The 27,020-nt window shown below is 50.2% G+C and overlaps 1 protein-coding gene across 1 annotated transcript in view; it reads left to right on the forward strand.

Annotated features, from left to right (window-relative positions):
* JAG1 (jagged canonical Notch ligand 1) overlaps nucleotides 1-27,020 on the forward strand; it is a 33,652-nt gene that overhangs the window by 143 nt on the left and 6,489 nt on the right. Inside the window, exons 2-18 of the mRNA XM_077115191.1 lie at nucleotides 402-707; nucleotides 9,178-9,229; nucleotides 14,439-14,693; nucleotides 16,349-16,409; nucleotides 20,247-20,377; nucleotides 20,623-20,742; nucleotides 21,181-21,294; nucleotides 21,541-21,654; nucleotides 22,255-22,371; nucleotides 22,770-22,816; nucleotides 23,147-23,320; nucleotides 23,752-23,902; nucleotides 24,655-24,819; nucleotides 25,340-25,453; nucleotides 25,996-26,109; nucleotides 26,191-26,304; nucleotides 26,484-26,600. Of these exons, the coding sequence (XP_076971306.1) occupies nucleotides 402-707; nucleotides 9,178-9,229; nucleotides 14,439-14,693; nucleotides 16,349-16,409; nucleotides 20,247-20,377; nucleotides 20,623-20,742; nucleotides 21,181-21,294; nucleotides 21,541-21,654; nucleotides 22,255-22,371; nucleotides 22,770-22,816; nucleotides 23,147-23,320; nucleotides 23,752-23,902; nucleotides 24,655-24,819; nucleotides 25,340-25,453; nucleotides 25,996-26,109; nucleotides 26,191-26,304; nucleotides 26,484-26,600 (2,266 nt within the window). The remainder of the gene's footprint in view (nucleotides 1-401; nucleotides 708-9,177; nucleotides 9,230-14,438; nucleotides 14,694-16,348; nucleotides 16,410-20,246; nucleotides 20,378-20,622; nucleotides 20,743-21,180; nucleotides 21,295-21,540; nucleotides 21,655-22,254; nucleotides 22,372-22,769; nucleotides 22,817-23,146; nucleotides 23,321-23,751; nucleotides 23,903-24,654; nucleotides 24,820-25,339; nucleotides 25,454-25,995; nucleotides 26,110-26,190; nucleotides 26,305-26,483; nucleotides 26,601-27,020) is intronic.

Consider the following 27,020-nt stretch of genomic DNA (forward strand, 5'->3'; position numbering starts at 1 on the left):
GCGGCGCTGAGGACGCCGGCGGCGGGCTCGGCGACCCTTGGACGCCTGGCTGACCGTACCCCGCGCCTGAGTGGCTGCACCTGGGCTGGGCGCGCCCGCTTTCTCCCTGGCAGCCCCGGGCCTCCTAAGCGTGGCCACTGAGGCTGAAAGGAGGTGCGTTTGTTCTCCTCCTGGATCCCCGCGGAGTCAGTCAGGCTTCTCCCGCACTCGTGCATTTTGTGCCTCTAAATCACGTCGCGTCCTCGAACCCAGTTCTGCAAAATTATTTTCACTTGGCGCTGAGTCTCGCCAGAGCTAGCGAGCGAGCGAGCGGGCGGGCGGGGAGGGAGTTGCCACCTCCACCCTCGAAGGAAACTACTTCCCTCCGCGCTGACCTACCTTCCTCCCTCCCTCGCCGGCAGGTGTGCGGGGCTTCTGGTCAGTTTGAGTTGGAGATCCTGTCCATGCAGAACGTGAACGGGGAGCTGCAGAACGGGAACTGCTGCAGCGGCGCCCGCAACCCCGCGGACCGCAAGTGCGCCCGCGACGAGTGTAACACGTACTTCAAAGTATGCCTCAAGGAGTACCAGTCCCGCGTCACGGCCGGGGGCCCCTGCAGCTTCGGCTCAGGGTCCACGCCTGTCATAGGGGGCAACACCTTCAACCTTAAGGTCAGCCGCGGTAACAGCCGCAACCGCATCGTGCTGCCTTTCAGTTTCTCCTGGCCGGTAAGTGACGGACGCGGGGAGGGGAGGCCCGGTCGAGGGTCGCACTCCTGCGAGGTCGAGTTCAGCGTGCCCCGGTGAAGGGAATTTAAAGGGCCTTGGCTTGAAACTCGACGCTAACTGGGGAAGGCTTTTGGGAGCGGGGAGTTAGGGAGCTGAGGCCCTATAGTTACATCTTGGCGGGACCTGACTGAGCGGGCCCCAACCCCCTGCCGTTTGCCAAACTCGCAAAAGTAGGGATCCCAGTGGGGCTTGGGGATCAATAGAGGTCCCAGGAATGCGGGTTTAAACTTGCACCTTGAGGGCCGTGGAGTAACCGCCCAAGCCTCGGGGTGGTCATTATAGGTGGTCTCTTTGCTTAACCAATTAAACCTGGTGCGCGGTGGAAGGAAAACTGTTCTGGCCTGCTAACGCCGTCCAATTTGGCACTCTCCCCGTTCCCGCGAGCCGCCGGGAGGGCGGGTGTGTCCTTCCTGGAGCGGGTGGGGAGACCCGTTTCCCGCTTCTCCCCCGGAGTTTTTTGGTGTGTGCGGGGGCGCGCTCTGGGCCTGGAGCACGGGCCCGGGAGCGGCCGCCAAAGGGGGGCCTCGGGGCCCTTGCCCGGGCAGTCGGGCGGTGAGCCTCCGCCTCCTGCCGGCCCCTTCCTGCCCCCGCCCCCGCTCGGTGCAACTCTTTTGGCCTCACTTCCAGCGATTCCCCAGCACTGGAACAGCTGTGTTCGCAAACTTCCCGGGGAAGGGCGGGGGTGCGAGCGGGCGCCCTGTCCCGCAGGCCTTCGGGGGCGTGCCAAAAGGAGTGGAAGGGGCGGCTCGCCGGAGGCTGTGACTGCAAATGCAAGTGCAGGGACCCTCACCCCTCTCCACTGCCCCCCAGAGCCGCTCCAGTCCCGGGCCCAGCTGACGTGCCCCGCCACGAAGCCGTTGCAAAATCTGAAATGGGTGGAAGGAAGATGGGTGCGATTACAGAAGGGGAGGAAAGGGAAATGTTGGGGGTGCCCTTTGCCTGGCTTCTCCTGTCCAGGAGGCGTGACTCATTGCCAGGCCTGGGCTTGGCCCAGCCTGAGCTGGGGGGTGGGGTGGGGACTGGGTGCCTGGAGGAATGTTCTCCGCCACGTGCTCTGCGGGGATGCCCTCTGCTGCCTCCTGTCGTGGACTCGGGCTGTGATCCTCCACCCGGGGAGGTGGGAAGGCGAGGGATAGAGTGCCAGGTCGGGTCTGAGCTCTGGGAGACTTTTAGGGCTCACGTTGCAGGAGCTGGTGACGTCCTCGGCCTTGTGTGAGATGAGACCATTATCAAAAATGTGCCACTGAAGGGGAAAGGGGCTTCTAAAAACCTGTGGTATATGGAGTCCTCAGATTGGAGGGGCTGCTTCTGTTGTGGCACTTGTTTTTACAAAGAGTGCTTATCTTGTTTGCTAATCCCCTATTAGGGAGAATTTTTAAGCTAACAAGACTCGCCACTTTTAAATCTGGCTATGAGTTAAACTGAATACTGACTGCCCTCTGATGTGTATTTGGAATTTAGGAGGAAGGGGTTGCAGGTGTTTTTGCCCTCCCAGTCAGAGCCCCTTGCTTTTCACACCACCATAAAAGGAATCTTATTAGTGATGTGGAAAAGCAGTAAGCCTGGCTGAGGTCCGTTTTGGAGGATAGAGTCAGAGAATGGCTTAGATGAAAACTGGGAGCCGTGTTCTCCCGGCTGGCTTGGGGAAAGTGACCTAGAAGGTGTGTCTGTCCCTTTTTGACACTTGGCAGAGAGTTTCCTCTGGATGGAAGAAGAACGGAAGCAGCATGCGAGGGCAGCGGAAACATTTGATCTGCTGGTGCCTTCTGTGGTTTCAGGCCTGCGGGTCACTGACCGTGAAATAGACTGTTGGCTCTTCTAGAATGGGGGACCAGGGGGCATACACTGCGAGTGTGGTTCTTTTGAAGCTGGGCCAAATGTGTATATCATGCATAAATAAGTCTCCGCCCCAGTTCTCCAAAAAAGGCCTCCTGTGAAACATAAGCTCCACTTCCCAAGAGAAATTGCAGTTTAGGTATGTTGCTTTATTTTCCTGACTGTGATTGGAACTCCACCATAAGTGACTTCCAAGAATGACTTCAGGGTGAGTGTAAACTTAAGTGAAAGGTAGCTGAAAAGGACTGAAGTAGACAGTTTGGCTTCATTCGATTTGGAAATTAAATATTAACAAGTATGTTTTTTTAAAACTGACTTCTTTGAACAGGTAATAAGAATTGAACTCTGTATACGGTTCAAGAGATAGTAAAAGGAGGCTCTGCGGTGGGGAAAAAAGATATCTTTTTTTCCTTGGGCTCTCGGTGACCTAAAGTCCCGACCCGTAGGCAACAACAGTTGCCCATCCGCCTGGGCCTTCCTAGATCTGCCAACACTTGGGAGGATAGTGGTGCAAGGGCAGAAGGTTAGTTTAGAAGGTCATATAATTCACATCTCTTGTTTGGAATTGTGCCTCCAATCAAACATTTTCCATGTTCTGGAAAAGAAGGGGAGGAAGTGATTTGGCCAGGTCTATAATGCAATCTACATTCCAGCATGCAGCTCTGCGGAGGTGGAGACTGTGTCAGATCTGGTTTCGTCCCACTTGGCGCCCACTGTCGCAGCTCTAGTCTCATGGTAGTTTGTATGGGTTGCTGCTAATGGCCATATCAGCCCTGCTCCAGGGGGCTGGGCTTGAAGCAAGTGGCCTGATTTATGAGCCTCAAATCCGGGCACCAAGAGATAAGAGCTCTGTTGTGAGAGGTAATTGGACTTGATGGAAAGTGATTTGGGAATAATCATTTATAAATCACTGAAATGGTTAAGTTGCACCTCCCAAAGTTAGTGCTAAATCTCAGTTGTGCCTGCTTATTAAAAACGCATTAGTGTAATTACCACCACCCAGCCCAGAGAGCTTTTAGAAACCTCAGTTGGCTGCATTGATACATCGCTGTCCTTACGGTGAAATGAATTCAGTGACACTTCGGGGCAAGCGATAGAGGTATCTGGTCTCTTGGCTTCGTTTATATAGTATTGACCCTGTTAAAATGCTTACCAAGATCAACTTAATTTTTTAAGGAAAATATGATGAAATGTGATTCCTATATACCAGAGGTGTACCAGCTCTGACTCCTTTCACATTTAAGGCCTGAATGACCCAGCTACCAGGGATTTGGGTAAATTGGATGCAACAGCATTAATCATGGAATGAATATGTAATTGACAGTTTCTGCCTTTACTTGGCCCTGCTGTCTTTCTGTGAGTCCCTGAGTCTCCATCGATGTGCTGTGGACGTGTTGTGGGCAGAAGGATGGGGAGCTCATTTGAGCTGGCGTTTTCTACAGCCAGTATCTGAGACCCAGGTTATCGGTGTGTGTACAAACATCAGCACACATGTATGTATATGTGCCCAGAAGAAGGGACTTACCGTGGGTAGAGAAAACAACCTTTGCCCTAAGAGACCTACTTAGACCAAAGCAGTGACATGGTTCCTCTGCATTGCAAAACTCGCCTTGGGAAAGTGGAGCTGTGTTTGCTTCAAAAGGGCTGCACTGAATATCTGCAGAATGACTGTTCCCTGAAGGGAATCTTTAGTCGAGGTACATGGTTTTTCATATTTTCTCTTGCAGGTGTAACCTTCTGTGTTTTCTTCTGCCTTGTTGTCTTGTTTCTTAGCAACTTATTCAAACCTCCAGTACTTGTACGAGTTTGCAACCCACCAACTCCACACCCATAATTCTACAGGGAGTTTAAACATTTTTAGAAAACTGTGAAATTTTTGGCAGGGAGGCAGTTGGGGAAGTTGGGTGGATAAGGAGGAGAGCATCTAGTGACAGTGACTTACAAACCATGGAACTTCCCAGAAAACCAGCAGTCTGAATGCTGCCTAAAGTTTTAAACCTAAGAGGTCTCGAGGAACCTTTTGGAGAGAAAGCATGTTGTACGTTTAGCATGAAGAAGAAATTTATTCGAGAAACATAGAGCCAAGGCAACAAGGAATCTTCATGGTCCTGCTCTGAAGCCGGAAACGCAGAGACCTTGGCTGGATTCATAGGCAGCCACTGGCCATTGTGGAAGGGTCAGAGCTTGGTTCCAATACCAGACTTTCAAGATCGCTTACAACGTAAGAATGTATAATCTCTGGATGTACATACAATTAGTTTGATAATTCATAACGACAAATATTCCAGAAAATCCTCCTTGGTAAACTTCTAGAGACATGTCTTTGCCCCCCTGCTAACACATACATGCAGTTAGGGCTTGAGTTTAGACCTGCTGAGAGAGGTGACACTTGACTCAGGCTTTTAAAAATAAAAGAGAGCTAACTGTAGTGGTACCCCATTTTAGGAAGGTGTATTAGGATACAGGGGAAGTGATGATGCTTATCTTTTCTGAAATGGTGGTAGAGGTGAGAGGGCTCTGGGTTCAGAAGTGGCCCACTTTGTCTTGGCACTAGGACCTACTGGCCAGGCTGTGCCTTCTTGGCTGGCTTCCACTTGCTTCATGGACTGCTTCTGCCTTGTGGTCTTTTTTTATTATTATTATTATTATTTTTAATGGTGTCGATGACATTGATCCCTGATGCAGTGTATGTGCAGGAAAGAAATCCCCCAGCATGGCTTCCAGTGACTAAAAGTGGTATGTGAATAGTCAAACACCGAGTTCTCTACCAGCTCGGCCCTGTTTTTATGTACTTTTGGTAAATCAGTAGAAAGACTTCTTGTTCGGGCTTGCTCTCTGTGAACCAGGCCGCTGTGCTTGGCTGGCTCCTCGGTATTCTATCTATTAACCTTGCCACCCTTTTGTAACTGGCGCATTTAATTATCAGTGGGATGCATTTCAAGCAGGTAAGGGTAATGATGGGAATGAGGATAGGGGCAGCTCATTAAGAGTCTCAAATTTGGATTTGAGCTTTGGGGCCCATTTGATGAGTGTTTGAGGTGGGTTTTCATGAGAAAATCACCCTCTGTAACCAGATTGGACCCTATTGAAATGTCAGGCCCTGCAGACTGAATTGCCCTCTACAACCAGCATCATCTTAGCATGGGAGTCATTTCTTGGTGCGTCACTTTGCCCAAACTCCTATATGTGGGTCATGTGTATGAGTGGGTATCGTGCCTGCATGTGAAATCCGAGGCTTCTTTTTTTCCTGCTGTTTTGTGACTGGAATACATTTTACTCCGGCCACCCAGATGCAGGCAGGACAATAGCATGGTCAAATTGACTGAAAGGGGGATTACAGAGAAATAATGGGGCCTCTCCAAAAATAATGCTAATACACACAAGCAACAGGAAGCAGCAGTTGAGTCAGCAAAGTGCGGGGCCCCAGACAAACCCAGGCCTGATGGATGGCACACAATGGCCACATTGGCACACGGGGCCATCGCAGGATGTGCGGTGCCCCCACCGGCCTGCCCTGGCACAGCCAGGGTTTTGGATGCTGCATGCACTCCCGTTTGGATGGCAGTTTGTTTGTGTCCCTCAGCTTGGCAGGAGGGGAGGCAGCCGCTTTGCAAGGCTCAGTTTGGCTGCCACCGTTGCCAGGAAAAGGAAGCTCCCAGCTGCCAACACAATTACCTTTGTTTCTTACATCCCCTCTTCTTAATGTGGCAATTAAGTGCTTACCACTCTGCCTGGTGCCAAGGTAACCACCATCAAGGGGACCGGGGCACAGTTTGGGTGCTGGTGGGGTATGGGTGGAGATGCAGGCAACCTGGCCTGGGGTTGGGAGCGGTCTTGGATGTCCTGCAGCTTTGCAGTCCAAGAGGTCATTCTGAATGCCAACGGGTCCCCGTCCTTGCTGTGTGAAAATGGGAACCAGCCACTGTGTTGACAGATTTCCTTGGGCCTGGGGCTGGGCAAGGTTAGAAAGGATTCATTCATTTTACAGACCTAGATGGAGAATTTACACTACCCATCCCTTCTACTTTGCCCCAGGCTGTTGTAGTAGGGAAAAAATTAAGGACAAACATGAAAACCACATGACCTCGCAGATTCTTTATGTGGTTTTATTTTCATAGTTTGCAACCAAGGTGTTTGTTGGGTTTTGACTCTGGGGGTGAACTTGTCAATCTTGAGCACTTGCCTGTCATCTCGCCTGGCATCCCTTTCTAAGCTTTCTAAAGCCTGCAGGACTGGGCCTTGCTGGGGGTCAGATTGGCAATGACTAATTGAGTGTGACTTGATCACGGCGGATTGGGGATTTGTGGCCCAGTACCCTACTTTGATGGCCTAAGGTATACATGACCCGGGATTTCGGATGTACATATGGGGATGTGCAGCGGTCAAGCGTGGGCCTGTGAAAAGTGAAAGTTCCCTAGCAACTAATCACCACTGCTGAAATATCTTGATTGTGGATCTGTGATGTGGGGGATGGAGTGGGAGGATAGGCAGTGCCTCCTAATAGGAGCCTCGAAGGGAGAATCCTTTTCTCCAAAGACTCCTCCTGCCCCAGGAGGTGTGTCCCAGAACCTCTGTTCATTCTCTGAAACACAGGACATAGGCTGTCCAGGGCTTTTGCGGGGCTGTTGGCCGGCACTACCTCCTTCCCTCACCCCATCTCCACCCTCGGTTGGTGGAAAGTCATCAAGCCAGGCCTGAAGGTGGGGTGGTGTTGGTCAGCAACTTCTCAGGTCTTCCAGTTTCTGGCAAGGGTGAGCCTGGCCGACAACTTGGTTTTCCAAGTTCTTGTGCAAGACCTGTGGATGCCTTCCCTCCTAGGCTATTAACCAGAGTTAATACCTGCCTGCCAGCTCGGTCCTGCCTTCCCTTTCAGTGGGGTTTGCGGGCATTATGTTGAGCGCTTGTGCAAGTCTGTCAAAACTCGTATCGATGCATTTAATCAGAGGATTAATTACAACAATATTGTTGAAGTGAAGGACGCAGGGCTCAACATTACCAGCAAATGAAGGGCTTAATTATATAGAACCAGCCACACATCTGGCCTCATTTGGACTTGGCACTTGCTTCAGATCAGTAGAGAAATAATATTTCTTGCTGCTTTTAGGGAAGAGTCCTGTAATTTGTAGGAAGTCCTCGGAAGCTTAAAGAGGCTGTAAATAAGGTGTAACTTTCACTAATAAAATATTAATGACGACAACAGTGAATTCAGTCTGGTGGCTCCTACCAGGGACAAGCTGGGCATGTGCCCCAGCTTGTCCGGTTTTGCTTGCTTTTCTGAGCATTTTCCCACAGTTATCAGTGAACGAAATGGAATCTTCATCCTTCTTGGAATATGAAACATATTTGGGCTGAATTCCAAGGCAGGTCTATCATAAGATATTTTTATATTTAGAGTTGACCTGCCATGTCACAGTTAGAGAAGCAGGCATGCCTGAGTTATGAATGAAGTTCCTTTTTGGTTTTTTTTTTTTCTTCACCCTATAGGTGCCTTCTCTTCTCTTGGCGGCAATGTGTTTCTGATGGGTTGGTATCTGACAGTGGCATAGCAAGGATGCATAGAAGATTCGTGTTCCTTTTTCTCCCACACACACCCCCATTCCGTGTGTGTGTGTGTGTGTGTGTGTATTTCTTGAGTGGCCAAAATAGCAGAAAGTTTATTTAAACCCTGGTATTTTCTGAGGCTGACCTCATTCTAAATTACACATGAAGATTTGAGTAAAAGTTGAAATCTGCTAATGGCTTAGATTTTGAGGGGTGGGTGGGAGGGGGCAGAATTCTGAGATAAAGCTGGAAGCTAAAAGGTACCTTCGATGTAATGGCTGGCTGGGATAATGCCAAGATCCAGGGACTTTGGTCCTGGACTCTGATTGTTCCTGGAATGTTAGATCCCATCGACAGATAAGTTCATCAATAAATATAACCCATGGGTGTTCAGGTATTTCTCCTTTTGTAGTTTCCTCCCCACTCTTCCCCCAGGTAGGTTGCTTCTTTGTTTTACAGAGTCTCTTTGCACCTACCCCCTCCTGCTTCCTAGAGTTACCTGATACTTGTGGGAGCCGTGATGGGCTCACACAGACAGGGCTTTCAAAGGGGTTCTGAAAAGGAAAAGGCTCCACCGGGGCCCAAAGTGTAATATTAGCAATGCCTTGTCCCCCTCATGGGTGGGGACCACCCACCCCCACCCCACCTGTGCAGATACCTGCTTAGCTTAGAATAAATTCTTTGTGCATCCATCTCAGGCACTAGGGGTTGGGATTTGGCAATTGTTGGAATGCTCTATGCTGAGTGCCCACATTATAGGAAGCTGGCATTTCTTGACTAAGCCTGGGAGCTGCCTGAGCAATGCCAGCAGTGGCCCCTGCCAGGTGAAAGGGGTCATCTGTCAGCCTGAGGAAGGCATTTAAGAGGTTAGGGGAGTTGGTCTGGCTTTAAACACCCAAGAATTCAAGTCAGTGGCAAATACGACTATTTTGTATGGCCAGGGGGTGGGTTGCCGGGAGGCCAAGAAAGCCCAACCTTTGAGAGGGGGTCCCCTCTTTCCGAGTTGCTAACCTGTGGTTTATCTGTCTTGCAGAGGTCCTACACTTTGCTTGTGGAGGCGTGGGATTCCAGTAATGACACTGTTCGTAAGTATCATCGATGGGCTCTTCTCTAAGCGCATGTGGACCTGCAATATTTGGCTGAGAGTATGGATCAAAGCTGGCTCTGTCATCCTACCTCTGTGCTTAGGAAAACTCTAGCCATCCCCTGCTGTCCCCTGCCCCCACCGCAGGCCTCTCAGTGGCCTCTTTCTTTAACCTAGATCTTTAGCTTGGAATACTAAGTGGCCAGGACAGAGCCCCCAGTTAGGTCCCCTGAATATGGGATCTAGATTATCTTTGGGATAGAGATCTTAATGGTTTTACAACTTTAAAACCTTGTTGACTGTTAAAGGATCAAAGTAGTGACTTTTTAAAAGTCCACTTAAACTTTAAGTGAGCGTTTAATCTCTCATCAGAAAGATAAAGCCTATAAAGGTGGCTCTGGATTCTAACAGACTGACCTTAAATTTCAGTGGGGGGAGGGGCAGGGGGCAGGCAAGCTCCAAGCCCTTCCAGGTTTCCCACACTGCACACGACAAACCCTTCATTGAAGCTGAATTCCAAAGCTTCACGGCCATTGCTGGCCTTTTCTCTTTCTGAAAGATAGCTCTATTTTCAGTGCAGGTTGCTTTTCAGAACTGCTGGGGATGGGGCGGGGGGAGGGGTTGGTTAGTAGGTATGCACGGGAGGATGCAGATTGCAATGGTAGCCCTCTGGTTTATAGATTGTAATTTAAAAATATGTATTGTCCCTGATTAACTGCAACAGCACTTTTTCCTTTCTCCAGCAAGGTCGAGGTTGTTATGATCAGAAAATCTGATTTAAGGTGAAATTTCTCGGCCTATGTGTGAGGAAGGGCTGATCCAACTTCTCTGTTTTTGCCTCTCATTCTTCTCTAAACGTTTTGTTCTTTTTTTCTTCTCTACCACACTGACCCATTTTTCGCGTCTTCACCACTGATGTTTTTGTCCCCGCTTTCTGTCCCTTGCACTTTGAGCGACGTGATTGTGAGGGTGACCAAGTCCCAAAGTGGGGATAGAAAGGACCTACTGTACATCAGGTGGACACGCTCGGGCTTATGGCCAGCTCCTTGGGCCACTCAAAAGCCCCTAGGCTCCAAGGCCACTGTCTCCCAGGCCATCGGGGCCCTCCTCTTGCTTTGGCATCTTGAGTCCAGATCTGTGTCACTGCCTGGAGCAGGACAAGGGAGAGTCCAAGCGCTGAGACTTCATTCCGCCCCCCAGGGGTGCTGTGCCCCACTGTGGTATGTGGCGGGGGGCAGCCTGGGGGAGCCTGTCGATCCTCAGTTGTGGCACATGCCAGTCAGGTCATAGATGCCTGTTTGCATTCCCTTCCCTCTCCCCAACTCCCTGCTCTGCCACAAATATTGGGACTTGTGTGAGCTTTATGTCACTGTGACCTGCTTACAATGGTAACTAAGCATTAGGAGGAGGGGGAGGGGGTGGATATGCTCTTCAAATCGTTCTGGTTTTTCCCTTCCCCTCCCTGTGGATGTTAAAACAGTCCACCGGTGGAGTGAACAGGCTTATGTTTGATCCGGGCCTGTGGTAACCGCCCTGGTGGACACCTGTTAGGGAAGTGCTGGGGACCCTGGCATCTGCAGCCTTTCCTGGGACTTCTGTCGCCCCCTAGGCCAGGGAGCTGTGCCCCTGAGGAAGCTGAGATTCTGCCCGGAAGGCAGGGCCATGAGGTCCATTCAGAGCTGCCATGTTTGTCTACTTTTCTAGATCTGAGGGTGTCTCAACTCTGGCTAGGGGGTAACGGAATCACTGGAAGGGGGCAAAAGACTGTAAGGATAGGAATCAAGTGCTTTTGGGTCTCTGATCAGGGAGAGGTGGATTGCCACAAAGAGAGTATTGCCCATTGTGGATAATTGAAACTTGCCTGCTGGACCCAGATTAAGAGGGATTGTGGGTTTCCTGGGAGTGGTTTATCTATATGCCCATTCAACCACTCTTTTGAGGTACTTCCTAGGGATCTCAAATTCACATCCTAAACCGAACTCAGGACCTTCCTTCCCCCAGAGCTGGATGACTGTTACCAGCGTTCTAGCACCCATTGCATATGCCAGATACCTGTGTCCCCCTTGTTCTTTTAGCAGTGATATCTGTTCCACCTTGAAGTTCTGAAAATCTTGTCTCCAGCCCTTCACCTGGATCTGGCTGCCTCCCGCCATCTCCCCTGCCACCACCGTGGTCCAAGTTGCCATCTCCTCATTCGTAGACTCTTAGGGCAGCTCCTAGCTGGCCTGCCCGTGTCTGCTCAGGTCCACCTCCAATGCCTTCTCCATTCCGCTGACAGCATAGTCTTTTCAAAGCGTCACCTTTGATATTTAAAGCTGACCATGCACTGACTTCCTATTGTTCACAGAACAGATCTTCAGGTGACTCACAAGGCCCTGCAACAGCCCAACCTTGTCTCCCTTCCAGTGTCATCTTATGTGCCACATAGTTAGGCTACATCCTAGCCTTACTCCAGCAGTCACCTTTCCATCCACAAAATGCACACACTCTGCCTGGGGGCCTTTGCACATGCTGCCAGCTCTGCCTGGAATGTTCTGCTCCTCACTCCCATCACCCCCGTCCCTCCTGGCGCATAGCAGCAAGGATGCATGGGAGCCTATGTGGAGTTGCTGCTCTCTGGGGCCTAAAGCAGGCTGTAAACTTCTTGTCTTTTGGGGACCGAGATCTCTAACATTAGTTTTGGGATGAACTCAGGAGTGGAGCCTAGCTTAGACAGAAACCCAGGTGCTGTTCATGTATATGTAGAAAGTGTTTTCTAAGGCAGTCCCTTCTGTTACTGGACCTCCAAAGACATTTCTGTGGCATTCCACAACTTCTCTATCTAAAGATCCAAATTTTTTCTCCCCACCCTCCCCTAAGCAAATGGTTCCAGTTGAATATAATGCCTACTAGATGTGTGTATGCATCAGCACACTTCCATCCAGGCTGTCCTCATAGCTTAGCCTCCTTGGTGAAGGCATTGTCTGAATTTGTGGGTTGGCCTGCATGCTTCTGGGGTTACAGTCAGACTTGCCTCTCACTTACCGCCTCCTTAGGCTGCAAGCCTGTTTTGGGGTGTTTAGTCACTGATCTTCCTGCAGTTGAAGATGGCGTAGAGGCTCCATAAGGCAGGACCACAAAGCAAAGTAAACCAGATGCATCTGTGATGTCCCGAGCTGATAGGAACTGTGCTTTAGGCTGTTGCTAGAAGCAGGCACCAAACTTGGTCTCAGTCCCCCTGGATCCCAGAGAGCACATGACAGACTGAATACCCTGCCTTGGCTCCATTAGAAAAAATTCATCACGCAGGTGTGAAGTTATTTATATAGGCTTGTTAGCCCCATTGAGGATTCTGAAGTCTTCACAGCCTTTCCTGGAAATAAGCAGATAAGTGTATGAAGCCCACTGAAAATTAAATGCCAGTTTATGTCTCTAGGATTGCCCTGGACTCTTCTCTAAATTGTTTGTTGTTGATACCTACTTGAGAGCAGCCTTGAGCCCTTGAGCCAGGGCTAGTACATTTAAATAATTCCTTTCAAGAGGCATGACGCTTTTCTCATAACCATGCAGTAATAGCCCACTACACTTCGTAACTGAACGAGCAGAGCAAACACGCATTTAATAGAAGGACATTTTTGTCGTTCGTTGGCCTGTGTTTATTTGCAAAACTTTAGTGCAGAGTTATCTGCAGGTGGTTCCATGTGTGCTCAAATGTAAGGCAGCACGGGCTTGTCGAAGGCTGTCTTCCCACATGGCAGTAAAGAAACCCAGAGGGGAACCCAGTGCCACGATGGAAGCCGACCTGTGTGGACGGGGCTGTCCAGAAGCTTCTCCTTCGGTGGTATGCACATGCAAGGTTCACAGAGCCACAGAAAACAAGCACAGGCCCCGGGCCTAGAAAAACAGGGGTGTGGGTGGGTAGAATCAGAAACACCTTGCAAGTAGCCTGACTCTGGCTCTCGGGGTGGCCTTGCATTTGACAAGGCGGTATAAGGCTTGGTGCTGGCAGGTTTAAGAAAACAAACACAGAGCTGGGCTGGGGCCCTGACTTAGGGCCCTGCCGGATTTTCACATCCCTCCCCTCTGCTTCTGGCACCTGCTCTTTAGGGCTATTTTTGTACCTGCCTCTTCTCGCAGACTAGACTGTAAGTGACCTCTGGGCATGGACCACTTCTCAGTCCTTTGAGAGCTGCTTGCGCTCAAGGCGTTTCTTTTCACTCCATAGGCATTCTTTAAGGAGCATTACCTGGCTTCAATAAAAACTCCATCTCCTTATCTCTAAATCAGGCTGAATCTGTTTCCTATCTGCCTTCTGAGCAGAGGAAGATGGTAAAACGTGTTAAATTCATGCAGTTGCTGTTCAGATGTCAGCTTTTAAAAGGCGATGGAGTTAATCATTTTTCTGAAAACAGTTTTGCAGTAACTTGGTCCATTCTTTTGGCTTTCATCGAAGAAATCATCTTGATGGCCAGAGCTTTTCTAAATGAAACACAGAACTCTAAAACCATGAGGGAGAAGATTGCCAACCTTTAGGCAGGATAGTAAAATTTCTTCAAAAGCAACATTCCGTAAAGGATTACCTCCTACAATATGTAAAGAGCTTTTGCAAATAAGTAGGTAATAGAAAAGTTGGCCAAGGAGAGAAACAGGTTGTAGCTCCCAGGAGGAGAATGGAAATGGTTTTGTAAACACATGGAAAGGGTGTTCAACATCACTCAATTAAATGCTAATTAAAACAAGAGATTCCTCTACCTATCAGGCAAAGATCAGAAAGTTTGATAATAGACAGTATTTGCCTCTGCTGTTGGGAAATGCCATTTCCTGTGTTGGTGGAAGGACAGACTGGCCTGGGCTTTCCTGGCGGGGAGTTTGGGAATGTCTCTGGGCAGAAGTAGATTGGTTGTGCCCTTTGACTCGGTGTGTCTGCATCTGAGAGAGATTCTCACTGTTGGAGCCACATACAAGCAAATAGCTCACAGTGCCTTTGCTTAATAGAAAAGGCAAAACTGACCTAAATGCACATATGGTAGGGATTGGGTGAATTCTTTAATGGTATCGTGGTCGGTGCAATACCATGTACCCGTTTGAAAAGGGTGAGCCAGACACATTTTTCATTCTCTGCCCTTTTGTGCTGTTTGAGTTTTGTATCAGGTGCACTGTGTATTAAAAATTGCCGAGACAGGAAAGGAGGGTCCAGTGTGAATGTTCATGTGATTTCTGTTTGTCGCTAGAACCTGATAGCATTATCGAAAAGGCCTCCCACTCGGGCATGATCAACCCCAGCCGCCAATGGCAGGCACTGAAGCACAACACGGGGGCCGCCCACTTTGAGTACCAGATTCGGGTGACCTGTGAGGAATACTACTATGGCTTTGGCTGCAACAAGTTCTGCCGGCCCCGAGATGACTTCTTCGGCCATTACACCTGTGACCAGAACGGCAACAAGACCTGCCTGGAAGGCTGGATGGGCCTCGAATGTAACAAAGGTGTGTGCCCCCCCAGCGCCTTAACCGCCGTTAGAAGTTCTCGCTCCACCAGCTCTTGGGTAGTTTGTGGCTTCCTCGGGTGGGGGTGGGACTTGGGCAGTCAGCCAAGCCTGAGGGAAGGTGCTGAGCGTAGATGATGCCCTGGGTGCCCGGTCTTGGTCCCCTTCACCTGGCGGGTACACCTGTCTCCCAGCTGCCGACAGACCCCACACGCTGTTCCTACAGAGCATGGACCTTGGCCAAACTGGTTCCTACGGAGCATGGACCTTGGCCAAACCGGGGCTCAGTCTTTGGCCCTGTCTCTCCCCAGCTTAGTCAGTGAATAACTGACATGAGGGGTACCAAGCCCCCCTCCACCTTAACTCTGATGTGGTTCATACTCCAGAGCTCCCTGGGAGATCAGGCCAAGGCTACAAGACTCCAGCTGAGACCCATCCTTGCTCAGCTCCTTCCCCTGCCCCATCCACTTCCCACAATTCCTTTTCTCCTCCACCCAAATCCCTTTCTCAGGCTTCGCTTCCGGATGAACCTGTCCTAAAGCAAATGCCAGACGGGACTGGGTTAGCCCAGGCAATGTATGAGCGGACGGTCCTATAGGGAATGACAGCCCCTGAGTTCAGGATGACCTTAGGGCCAGCGTCTGCTGAGCACTTCCTGGGGGGATGGGCTAGGGGTGGGCATGGGGGCAGGTCTGCGCTCTCACCTGGTGCGGGCGAGAACACAGCCACCACAGAACCCGGTTTCAGATGTGCTCTCCTCTCCCAGCCCCTTCCACTGGCATTCAGTGATTCTGATTTCTAACAACTTCTGGGTAATTCAAGTTAACCTGCGATAGCCCCTTGTGAACATTAATGCCCTCAATAATTAAGTAAATGAATGCCTCACATAAATAAGTAAAATTTCAAGATAAACTCAAAATAAGAAATAAATTTGTTTTAAAATAGAACTGATGGGAGTGGGGGATGAGAAGGAGGAGGAATTTGCAGTCTCCTGAGCAATGTTGCTTTCTTAAATAACAAAACGAAAGCTTAAAAAGGATGGCATTTCCGGAATCCAAAGGAAAGAAGGAACTGATATGTTCAGTATGTTTTGAGTAGTTGGTGCTTTAAAAATCAGTTAACAATTACTTAAACTATCAGAGCAGCGTTTTGATTTTTTTTTTTTTAACTGAAGCCGACTCACTTTGCCAGGCTACTTGGCAGATGTACACAAGGTCTGCTCCCACCGCCCTCAGCCCTATTAGCTCGCCACGTGAAACCAGCTTGCTTGACTCTGTTAGCCCTTGAGGGGGCCGAGACCAGGCGCTTGCAGGGGGTTTAAGGGGTCTGAGGCTCATTGGAACGAGCCTGGGCATGGCAGGGAGCAGGGTCCCGAGGTTTGAGAATGTGGAGGAAGGCCCCTCGCCCCTCCTCAGCTTGCCTGCATCCTGTCCCCAACCTGTATTATGTGCCAAGGATCTGCAAATGTGGCCTTGAAGTTTGAAGCTGGATTTGTCACTTGGGCAAGTCCCCTCTTCCTCTCCCTTCAATGGACTTGATGTGAGCTCTCTTAAAATCGTGGATTTTGTAGGCTTAAAGTTTTGGGCCGTTCTCATAATGATGGCAGTACAAGAAGCAGCCTGGGGGCTAACACATTCTTCTCTCTGTCTTTTTCAGCTATTTGCCGACAGGGCTGTAGTCCCAAGCATGGGTCCTGCAAGCTCCCCGGCGACTGCAGGTAAACCACAGTGCTTTTTCTCTCCTCCTCCTTTAGTGCAAGTTGGGGACTAACTTTATTGTGAATTATTTTTTTCTTCTTTTGAGGACAAGAAAGCTTTAAAGAAATCCAGATAGGCACATCGAAAGCTTATTAAATTATACCAGCTGTCTGGTGGAATGCACACACTCCTCTTTTGGGAAAAAAAAAAAATCTTCCGGGCACAGAGACTTCTTACTGCTCTGTAAATTGATAACACGTTTGTGAAATCTTCAGCTTAAAGCGCTAATGGACCAGATGGAGGGGTGTGGGTGTGTTTCTTTGTGGCTCTCTCCTTCCCTGGCCCGTTTTGTCTTTCCCCTGCCCTCCCCCACTTTTCCCATCACTAGGCGAAAGTGGAGGGTCTTTAGAATGGGATTAGCACAATCTCCAGGCCCCTCTGTGGTCGCTGGGAGCCGGCCTGCGCTGAGAGGTTAATGGCTGCGCTGGAATCTTGTCAGTTGAGTCTGATGAATGTAGACTTTTGCTGCTGGCCTTTGAAGTCTGTTCTTTTATAGCCCAGGAACAATGCAGAAGTCAGACTGAGCCCCGGACCCCACTACTTCACAATTACCATTTTGGGAACTTCTTGAAATAGACCTTCCACCAGTTTGGTGAAGGCTTGTTTTATGTGACATGTCCTGGCGTTTGTGACACCATCTCTCACTATCCCCTGTCTCCGCCCACATTTGAAGGATTAACAGATTGACTGTCACATGCAGTGGGTCACTTGTGCCTGCTGCTTTTGCCCCCAGAGCGACTGTAGTTTGAGCCAAGGGAAGTTTCTGAAATAGAGTCAAACCAGTGCCTCTCAGACTGAAACAATCAGACTGTAACAATGCGAATTAAGCTGGGCTTAAATTTCTCATTAAAATGCACATCCTGCTTCCATAGGTCCCAGGTGGGCTTGAGAGTCTTCATTTCTAACAAGCTCCTAAGTGATGCCGGATGTTGGGAGCATGCTATGGGAAAGACTGCCCCCAAACCTCAGTGCTCAGGTGTCATTTCCAGCATTAGCCAGGGAGCTGTTAAAATGCAGATTCCTTGGCTCTAGCCCAGACCTATGGAATCCCAGTCTCTGGCTCAGGCATCTCTGTATTTTGACAAGCCCATCTAATGATTTTGCTGCTTGGTGAATTTTGAGGACCACTGCTGTAGAGAAAATTTACCTTTAAGACTCCCCCATCCCTCTGCTGATCCCCCATGCAGTGGGGGCCCTGAACTCTGGCCCTCAAGGCTGATGTGGGATTCAGGGCAGTTGGTAGCAAGATAAAAGCAGGCAGTCCTGAAATTCTCTTCCGGCACTTGGAATATACACACTCGTACGTTTTAAGACTCGCCCTCATTGGTGGCTGCCAACTGTAATATTTCACAGCCCTGCTGTCAAAGGTCGAGCAGGAGTCCCCACCTACCTTAGCTCTTCCTAATTAAGGGTGTTCTGGAGAAAGTCAGATCTGAAGTGCTGTTAATGGCTCTGAGTCTGCACCTTGCTCAGATGAGTATCAGCGGAGGCTCAACACAATTTGTGCTGTTGTCATCAGAATAAACACCCGGCCGTGCAGGGGGCGGGCCTTCCCAGCCAGAACAACAGGCTTTGTTTCCTGAGTTGAGTCCTTTCTCTTTCGAAGTCTCACCTCCCACTCCCTGCCCAGACAGGCACTGGTACCCTTATTTACTTAAGGTGCGACTTTCCCACACGCCATTTGCATAGCAGTCTTCCAGCCTGGTCTGTTCTCCCTGCCTTGAAAGAAAGTTAAAACAGAGCCTTCTTGCTAAGGAAGCTTAGACTGTGTCTGCTTACAAAATAGTTGAATGAAAAGTTACCTCTAAGTTGTCTTTTGAATGGTGACATATATATATTTTTTCTTTTCTTCATACTAGAGCAGACTTGGGCTCCCTCTTCCTGGGTGCTTTATTGCGAGCCTGCCAATAACATCAAACTTAATTATGAATCATCAAATGAGGAAAGTCACTTCAATTTCTCATGAGAACCTTAATCATATATTATTAAACTGGGGTAACTTTGTGCATGCCTCTTTTAGGGTCAGTATTTTTATTTGTTTTCTTTTGAAGTTACCCCCTGGCCTCCCATGGTTCCTTTTTCATGCCTGGGGATTGAGTGCTCATTAATTAAGAGGTGAGGTTGGGTCCTCAGCTGCTTTTATTAGGCAAAATGAAGAGGTGCAGTGATCCTTAATTTGGAAGGGACTAATGGCTAGAATATTGCCTTCTCCAGATTCGTTTCCTCTTGTTATTTTTCAAGCTAAGAATATCGATCTGTGTGGAACGAATCCCTTCCTCCACCTCCTACTAACTTGGATGCCCTCTTTTTTTTTTTTTTTTAACATTTCTGTCAGATAACATATTTTTGTTGAAACTTGACTCCTTTACATGGTCACTTGTCATTTAGACTGTTGCTCCCTTCTGCGTAACCCGGAATACTGTGATTCCTTTCAAACCACCACGTTCTGGTGGCTCTTTGTCCTTGGGTGTGGACGGCGTGGTTTTAGAAATTGGGAAGTGGTTAGTCAGTACTCTCAGGGGTTAAGTGGATCCTGGGCTGTGGGTGATGAGCTATTAGCTCGATCCCTGTAATTTTCCCATGACACGGATTTGCGAGGCTGACTCCAGCTCTCTGGAAACCGAAAGCCTTTGCTTCTGGAGGGGGCTTCTCTTCCGGAGGTGCAGCTGAGCAGCTTGAGGGAAGAGTTGGTGGTGACCCCAGGTTTCCCTGGACCCTGCTGTGGAGAGGGTTTGCTCACCCTGTTTTCTGCACTCGCCACACCTTCTCCTGAACCCCGCCTCCTCCCCTCACCCCTTTGTTAGAGCTTGGTTTTCGAGAAGGCAGTTCAAGTTTCAGAGGGCTTGAAATTTGAGGGGAGAGTGGTTTTGAGACCTTGCCCCCCTCACTCCCCCAGGTGAAGGTTTATGTTTGTGTTTTTGTTTGGGGATCAAAGGCACCATTTGGCTTCCATAGAGTCCCTTTAACAAGGCCCCTGGAAAGGAAACTCGATTCCCTTCCCCAAAACCAGATAAACTTAGCTGACCTTTTCTTTTTCTTTTTCTTTTTTTTTTGCAAAGTGAGAAATAACTATGAAATAAATTAGCATAAACCTCAACAGTAATGGGCCATAAATTATCTATTGAATTGGTTCCAAGTGCTGTTGCCTCCCTCCAGCTCCGGCAGAATTAGATTTAGAGATTCTGCCTCCCTCTCTGCTGAAGGAGGATGCCCCTTTTCCCTCCTGACTTGATTTTTTTTTTTTAATTTAAATAAAGCATCATCATCAAGCAGAGGCGGTTCCCTGCCACACTTGGTGTCTTGTTGCATTTTTGTGTACCGGGGTCGTGACTTGCTGTTTGGACAAAGAGGCGATGACCGAGCTGCCGTGCAATAATTGCAGCAAATGCTGCGTGGCCAAATGGCTATTGTCACCAACCACGCCCCCCCCCCCCCCAGCCTTTTCCTTTCCTCTCCGTGGTCCCTCCCGACTGGGTCCTGGGATTGATTTATGTGATGGCCCCCTCCCCCCGACCTCCGTGTCCTTTGCATGGGCTTGAGATTGGCTTGGCAATGGGCACCATCACCCCGCTCCCCCACCCCCTTCCCCATACGGCCTTCTTCTGATCGGGAGTCTGCCTGGAGGGACCCTCAGCCCAACTGCAAGACTGTTTATCAGACCAAACCTTGAAAATGTCCCCTCCTGCCACCAAAGTCAAAACCATCCAGGGTAGGCGTAGGCCCCGCGGGCTCCCGGCTGCCCGGGGCAGAGCTCCCGTGTGCTGTGCCGGCTGACGCCCTGTGCTGTCTGTCTGCAGGTGCCAGTACGGCTGGCAGGGTCTGTACTGCGATAAGTGCATCTCGCACCCTGGCTGCGTCCACGGCACCTGTATCGAGCCATGGCAGTGCCTCTGTGAGACTAACTGGGGGGGCCAGCTCTGTGACAAAGGTACGCCCGTCGGGAATGGAACCAGGGGGCTGCATGGGACGCTCCCTGAGCAAGATCCGGACCGGGAAGGGCAGTGACTTGTCTGTTTGTTTTTTATTTTGCAGCAGCTTTTCTTGGGAATCTATTTTGAATTTGCCTTTAATGCTTCCCCTCTTCCCTTCTTGTTTTATTGTTAAAAGAGGGGGTAGGCTAGAAACACAACAGTCTCTAGTCTTCTGTTAATGACTTTGGGATTTTATTGGCAGATCTCAATTACTGCGGGACCCACCGGCCCTGCCTCAATGGGGGAACTTGCAGCAACACGGGTCCTGACAAATACCAGTGCTCCTGCCCCGAGGGGTACTCCGGACCCAGCTGTGAAATTGGTAAGTGGCCCAGGCTGAGCGGGAGCCCTTTGTTGGATTCCTCTATTCATGCAGTTTAAAAAAATAATAATAAAAGTACTCCCAAAAGACAAAAACCCTCTAAAAGTATAAGACTTGTTATCCCACCAGTTCCCTGGTCTTTGGTACTTCCTTTGTGAGTCTCTGAAGTTATTTGGGTGATGCTGATTAGTGTAGGAGACGGCATGGGAGTGACTCCGGCTCTGAAATGCCTCGGAATGTGGCAGAAAGCTCAGCAAGAAAGAGCGTTTCCTTTCTTTCCTAGACACAGCAGGGTTATATCACCCGCCTTCTCTGATTTATTTATTTATTTTTGAAACATGCTGGCGCTGGTGGCCAAGGAGTTGGGATTTGGGGGTGGGTGGGGGTGAGGAGCACAAAGCAAGCACCTCTTGCTGACGGCTGTCCTGCTTTCTGCAGCTGAGCACGCTTGCCTCTCCGACCCCTGCCACAACAGAGGAAGCTGCAGGGAGACCTCCCTGGGCTTTGAGTGCGAATGTTCTCCCGGCTGGACCGGCCCCACGTGCTCCACGAGTAAGTCAGGTTTCTGGCCCGTGTCCTTCCAGAGAGTCATTGTGTCCAGATGCAGGGTTAGGGGAGATGCCTGAGCTCTTGGGACCACGTCCTGGTGCCGTTCACCCGCTTTACTTGTCCCTCTGTGGCTTGGCTGGCAGCAGCTACCTGGCTGTCCAGCAAAGCAGCCTCATGGGAGGGGTGTTGTTAAGTCGAGTAGGCAGACGGATTGAAATCTGTCACCCCTGTCCCCTTTCCGTTGAACAGACATTGACGACTGCACTCCAAATAACTGCTCCCACGGCGGGACCTGCGAGGACTTGGTTAATGGATTTAAGTGCGTCTGCCCTCCCCAGTGGACTGGCAGGACGTGCCAGCTGGGTAAGAACTTCCTTGCAACCGTTGTCCTGTGCAGAGTGGGCCTGGCTGCTCAGAGCCCTGAAGGGAGGTGAGCATGGGGCCAGCAGCGTGTGCTTGGGCTCCAGCTTCAGAAGAAGCAATTCGTTTTTGAGGGGCTGCAGGCCTGAGGGAGGGAATGGGAATGCACGTGGACAGGTTCTTTTAGGCTGTGTGGCAGGTAAAGGACCATGTCAGTGGTCTGTCTGTGGAGTATGGAGCTGGGTCCCAAACCTGGGTGCTCTTGTGAGGAATGAAGTGTCTGCATTCTTCCTGCCAAGTTTAAATCCCGGCAGCTTGGCACTGCTGGGCACCCAGAAGCCCCCGCTGCTTTCAGCTATCCTGTCGGGGCCCGTTGTTAATGAGCAGCTGGAAGGTTATCAATTTTTAGTATCACTTATTGGATAATGGCTAAGGGGATGTTCAGAACCGAGTGAGCCTGGCATCTCGTATTTAGCTAGTTGATTACCACAGCTCATTACGGTTTGTCATTAGACGAGCACTCTGCTGGACTCCTGGGTGTTTGGGGGACGGGGCAGTGTTAGGAGCACCTCTCTCTCACTGCTCCTTCTGGTTTTCTTTCAGATGCGAATGAATGTGAGGCCAAGCCTTGTGTAAATGCCAGGTCCTCCTGCAAGAATCTGATTGGGAGCTACTACTGCGATTGCCTTCCTGGCTGGACGGGTCAGAACTGTGACATAAGTGAGTGTCTTTATTTCGGTTTTGGTTTTCATGAAACTTGGTTGCCCAATCCATCCCGGACTACAGCTCTGACATGTGGGTACCAGGAATAAAACCTTCCAATGGGAATGGTTTTGGAGGGGGAGTGGTGAGCACACCAATGAAAACAGGCTTTATCGGGCTCATTGGCTGGTCACGGCCTGATTCTGATAAGATGCTGAAACAACGCGCCAGCGAGCACGCGCTCAGCCTGGAATAATGAAGCAGAGCTTCCATCCGGTAGAACAACCTTCTCTCAAGGGTTGCACGCAAGAAATCTGATTTGGAAGCATTATTTTTTTTTGTCCTGAGTGAAGAATTTTCAGTTTAAGCCAATTTCATGTGAATTGCCTATCTAATGTGACTTATTTCCTTTTTAGACGTTAATGACTGCCGTGGCCAGTGTCGGAATGAGGCTTCCTGCCAGGTATGTGAAGCTCCGCTTGAATCAGAACCTTGGTAACTGACAGCCAATCGTAACGACGTCTGTGACTCTGGGAAAGCTTTGCCTCTCGCACCCCGCAAGACTAAAAAAGTGGGTGAAAAGCAAGTCTAGGGAGGTTTAATGGGGGCCGCGCTGTCCCCGCCTCCTGGGAGTAAGGCACACAGACAGAATTTCTGGAGGTTTGACATTGGACTGTCAGTGGCTCATCTGAACCACAGCAGTCATGCTAAACTGCGGTGGCCCTGCGTTGGTGTGGAACACACAGGGGAACCATGCAAGCAACTGTGTTTCTCTCCCCTCCTCCTCTTGCAGGATTTGGTTAATGGTTATCGCTGTATCTGTCCACCTGGCTATACAGGTGAACATTGTGAGAGCGATGTGGACGAATGTACCAGCAACCCCTGTTTGAATGGGGGTCACTGTCAGAATGAGATCAACAGATTCCAGTGTCTGTGTCCCACTGGTTTCTCTGGAAACCTGTGTCAGGTGAGTGGGAGTGCGCCTCAGATAGCCCAGTGTTTGCAACACAGCCTCCCCCTTCTCCTTTTATTCCCCCTCCGGACTCTGGGCCCTGGAGTCTCTCTGAAATTGACTAACGTCCCATTGACTAAGAATCTCTGCTAAATAAATGTTAGTGGAAAGAGAGATTGCATTTTAAGTGTCTGTGGCCAGTCTCTTTGGCTTTGGGTCCCATGCCATCCTCCATGAGCCAGCACTTCCCTACTTGGCCCATTTCCTTGAAATGACAACCTGGAGCGTGGCAGTCCCTGGGTGCAGCTGTGCAGCGTGTCCTCTTCCCAGAGTCGGTTGCAGGGCTCAGATTCCAGCAGCTGCCACCCCAGCAGCAGAAGTTGCAATTACACCTTGGATTGACTTGGATTCTCCCCACCCCACTTCCCCTGTTGTCCTGATTGCAGTTGGACATAGATTATTGTGAGCCCAACCCCTGCCAGAATGGTGCCCAGTGCTACAACCGCGCCAGTGACTATTTCTGCAAGTGTCCCGAGGACTACGAGGGCAAGAACTGCTCGCACCTGAAAGACCACTGCCGCACCAGCCCCTGTGAAGGTACCACCCTCCCCTGCAGGCACCCAGCTGTCCCCATGCCTTGCCCCCCTTTCTTTACTTGTCATTGCCCCTTGAAACTCTATACTTGAAAGTCCCTTCCCTGACGGCTTAGGGAAACCAAGACGTGTGAAACACTTCATTTAGGCCTGCCAGTGGGAAAACCATGTCTGCAAGGAGGCCTGGAGAGAAAACGTGAAATTCATTTATCATTCTGCTCTCACTATTGAGACAGAATCCTCCAGGCAGCACGATCCTATAGAACCCTGCAGCAATGGAAATGTCCACATAGCTGCACTGGACACTGCGGTCGTCCCAAGACAAGTACAGCTACTAAGCATTTAGGACATGGCTAGTGCAGCTGAGAAACTGACCCTTTCTATTTTAAATCCATGTACATTTAAGTAGCCCCATGTGGCTCTCCTGTCACATAGCCAGGCTTAGCGATTCTCTACATTTGTCCTGGGGCCTTACTTAGGCGAGTCAGGCTGACTGTTTGTCCTTAGCAAGTTCCAGCCAGATTGGGGAGATGGCAAAGGTAGGATGAAGGGGGACTGTGAGCAAGCAGACTTCTTGAAGACCAAGGGAGAAGATGCTTTAAAAAAAAATATCCACCTGTTTGGAGTCTCAGCTTTGCCAGTCACAGCGCGATGGTGTGTGCTGCCCAATTGTGCCTCCCATCTTCTCAGCCAAAGGGTCCTGGCGCAGGGCGTGGCGTTGCAGGTCAGTGGTCTGATCCCAAGCCTGTCTTCCAGTGATTGACAGCTGCACGGTGGCCATGTCCTCCAACGACACGCCCGAAGGCGTGCGGTACATCTCCTCCAACGTCTGTGGTCCCCATGGGAAGTGCAAGAGTCAGTCGGGAGGCAAATTCACCTGTGACTGTAACAAAGGCTTCACTGGAACCTACTGCCACGAGAGTAAGACCCCGTCCCCCGGGGATAACAGGGTGCCCTGAACCTCACCCCCCTCCCCATCCCCACCCACCTTGCAGACCATTTGGGTCTCTTTATTTAGGTCATCAGAATCCTTAAGATTAGGGAAACAAGCAAAGGTCTCCTGTCATTCAGGACTTAGGATAAAGGCTGTGTGTAATCTTAACAGATCACTCCGATGCTCTGAGCCTTTGGCCCACTTACTTTAGAATGTTCTGGAATCTCACTGGTTTGGCTGGTCCTTGTTTCTGTATGAGTCTCTTCCACACCCCCTGCCTGGTAGCTTAGCGTGGGAGGGCACTAAGTGAAATGGAGGAGGCTCTCTGGAAGCCCTGCTTGATAAACCTGCCGATCCGACTTGGAGAACAGTCTTGGGAGAGTTTAGAATGCCAAGGTGCCAGGTTTATTCCCCGCAGTAGCAGCGTGAAAAGCACAGGACACAGTGTTTGTCTGTACATGACTTGTCCTTCATCCCTGCCCCTCCCTTTTTTCCTGCGTTTCACAGATATTAATGACTGTGAGAGCAACCCTTGCAGGAATGGTGGCACTTGCATCGACGGTGTCAACTCCTACAAGTGCATCTGCAGCGACGGCTGGGAGGGGACTTTCTGTGAAACTAGTGAGTCAGATCCTTTGGGGACAGACGACCCTGAGGCGGGGTGGGTAGGAGGGGCGGCAGGATCTCACCTCAATTTGTGAGGCCTTTAACGGAAGTCTCTGGAAGTAAGGCCGCAACGATTTATGCAGCGGAACCACCTTGCCAGTGTCCTGTTGGCATTTTTTTTTTAATGCTGCCACTAGCCAGGGGGTAGGAACTTCAGAGGAGCTATAGAACCTGCCTGCGTAATTAGGATAATAAATACCCCCTCTTACACAGACCTCATCATCTTTCTGTTCTGATTCTCATCTGACTGTTTTGATTACCTTGGGAGCTAGAGGTCTGACCCCTGCCTTGGCCTGATGTGGCACAGGAGAAGTAATGCAGTTGGGGTTCCCTGTACTCCTGGAAGGGTAATGGTGGCTAGGTCCTGGGACCTTCCATCTGTCCTTGGAACATGGGGGCTGAGAAGCAGGGGCGGTGACGGGAGTGAGGCTTGGCCGGTGTAGGTTGTGAGTGGCTCTTGGACATGCTGCAGCTGGGCGTCTCGTCTCCCGTTCTAGATATTAATGACTGCAGCCAGAACCCCTGCCACAACGGGGGCACATGCCGTGACCTGGTGAATGACTTCTACTGTGACTGTAAAAACGGATGGAAAGGAAAGACCTGCCATTCGCGTAAGTGGGGGTGGCGTTGAATCTCGTCTTTGGGGCCCTCCGTCCCATCTCTGGGCTCATGTTGAAATGTTCCTCTTCCAGGTGACAGCCAGTGTGATGAAGCCACATGCAACAATGGAGGCACCTGCTATGACGAAGGGGATGCTTTCAAGTGCATGTGTCCTGGAGGCTGGGAAGGAACCACCTGTAACATAGGTAACACTCCATCCCAGGTGGGGCTTGTGGTGGGAGGCTTCTGACAGCGTGGCTACCTGAGCACGTCTGCTGTTCACCCCCTGGAATTTCTGATCACTTTTGAGGTCTGGTTCTGTCCAGCCTCCTGCCCCAGTGGTCTGGATCCTTAGTTTGTGACCTTGTATGTTCTCGTCTTGTAGCTCGGAACAGCAGCTGCCTGCCCAGCCCCTGCCACAATGGCGGCACCTGTGTGGTCAATGGTGAATCCTTCACGTGTGTCTGCAAAGAAGGCTGGGAAGGGCCTGTGTGCACACAGAGTGAGTGTTGCTCCCCAAGGACCTGTCTGCAGAGGTTCTTGATTGAAACCAGCCCCAGAGCCGTTTGATGTCTGCTTTGACATCACCTGGGTCTGTTATAATGGCTTGAGGGGATGCAGCCCTGACCTGGGCATGAGAAGGATGCAGAGATAAGTGGAGACAGATGGAGTCCCCTTCCCTGTGTGGGGATCAGAACTGTAGCCCATCCCCTTCTCTTTTCACACCCCCTTCCCCTTGCCCTACACCAGCGTCTTCCTCTGGACAAGCATCCCACGGTCTAGGAGACAACATATAATGTGGGCCTGGTTCCAATTTAGCAGGGGCTTTAAGCGCATTGTGCTGGTGTTAGCTAGGACTTTATCACTTGAGAAGTATGGGAACAAGTGGTGTTTTCACTTAGGGCGAAGACAGCTTTCCCTG

This window comes from Tamandua tetradactyla, chromosome 1 (assembly GCF_023851605.1).
Source record: "Tamandua tetradactyla isolate mTamTet1 chromosome 1, mTamTet1.pri, whole genome shotgun sequence".
NCBI lineage: Eukaryota > Metazoa > Chordata > Mammalia > Pilosa > Myrmecophagidae > Tamandua > Tamandua tetradactyla.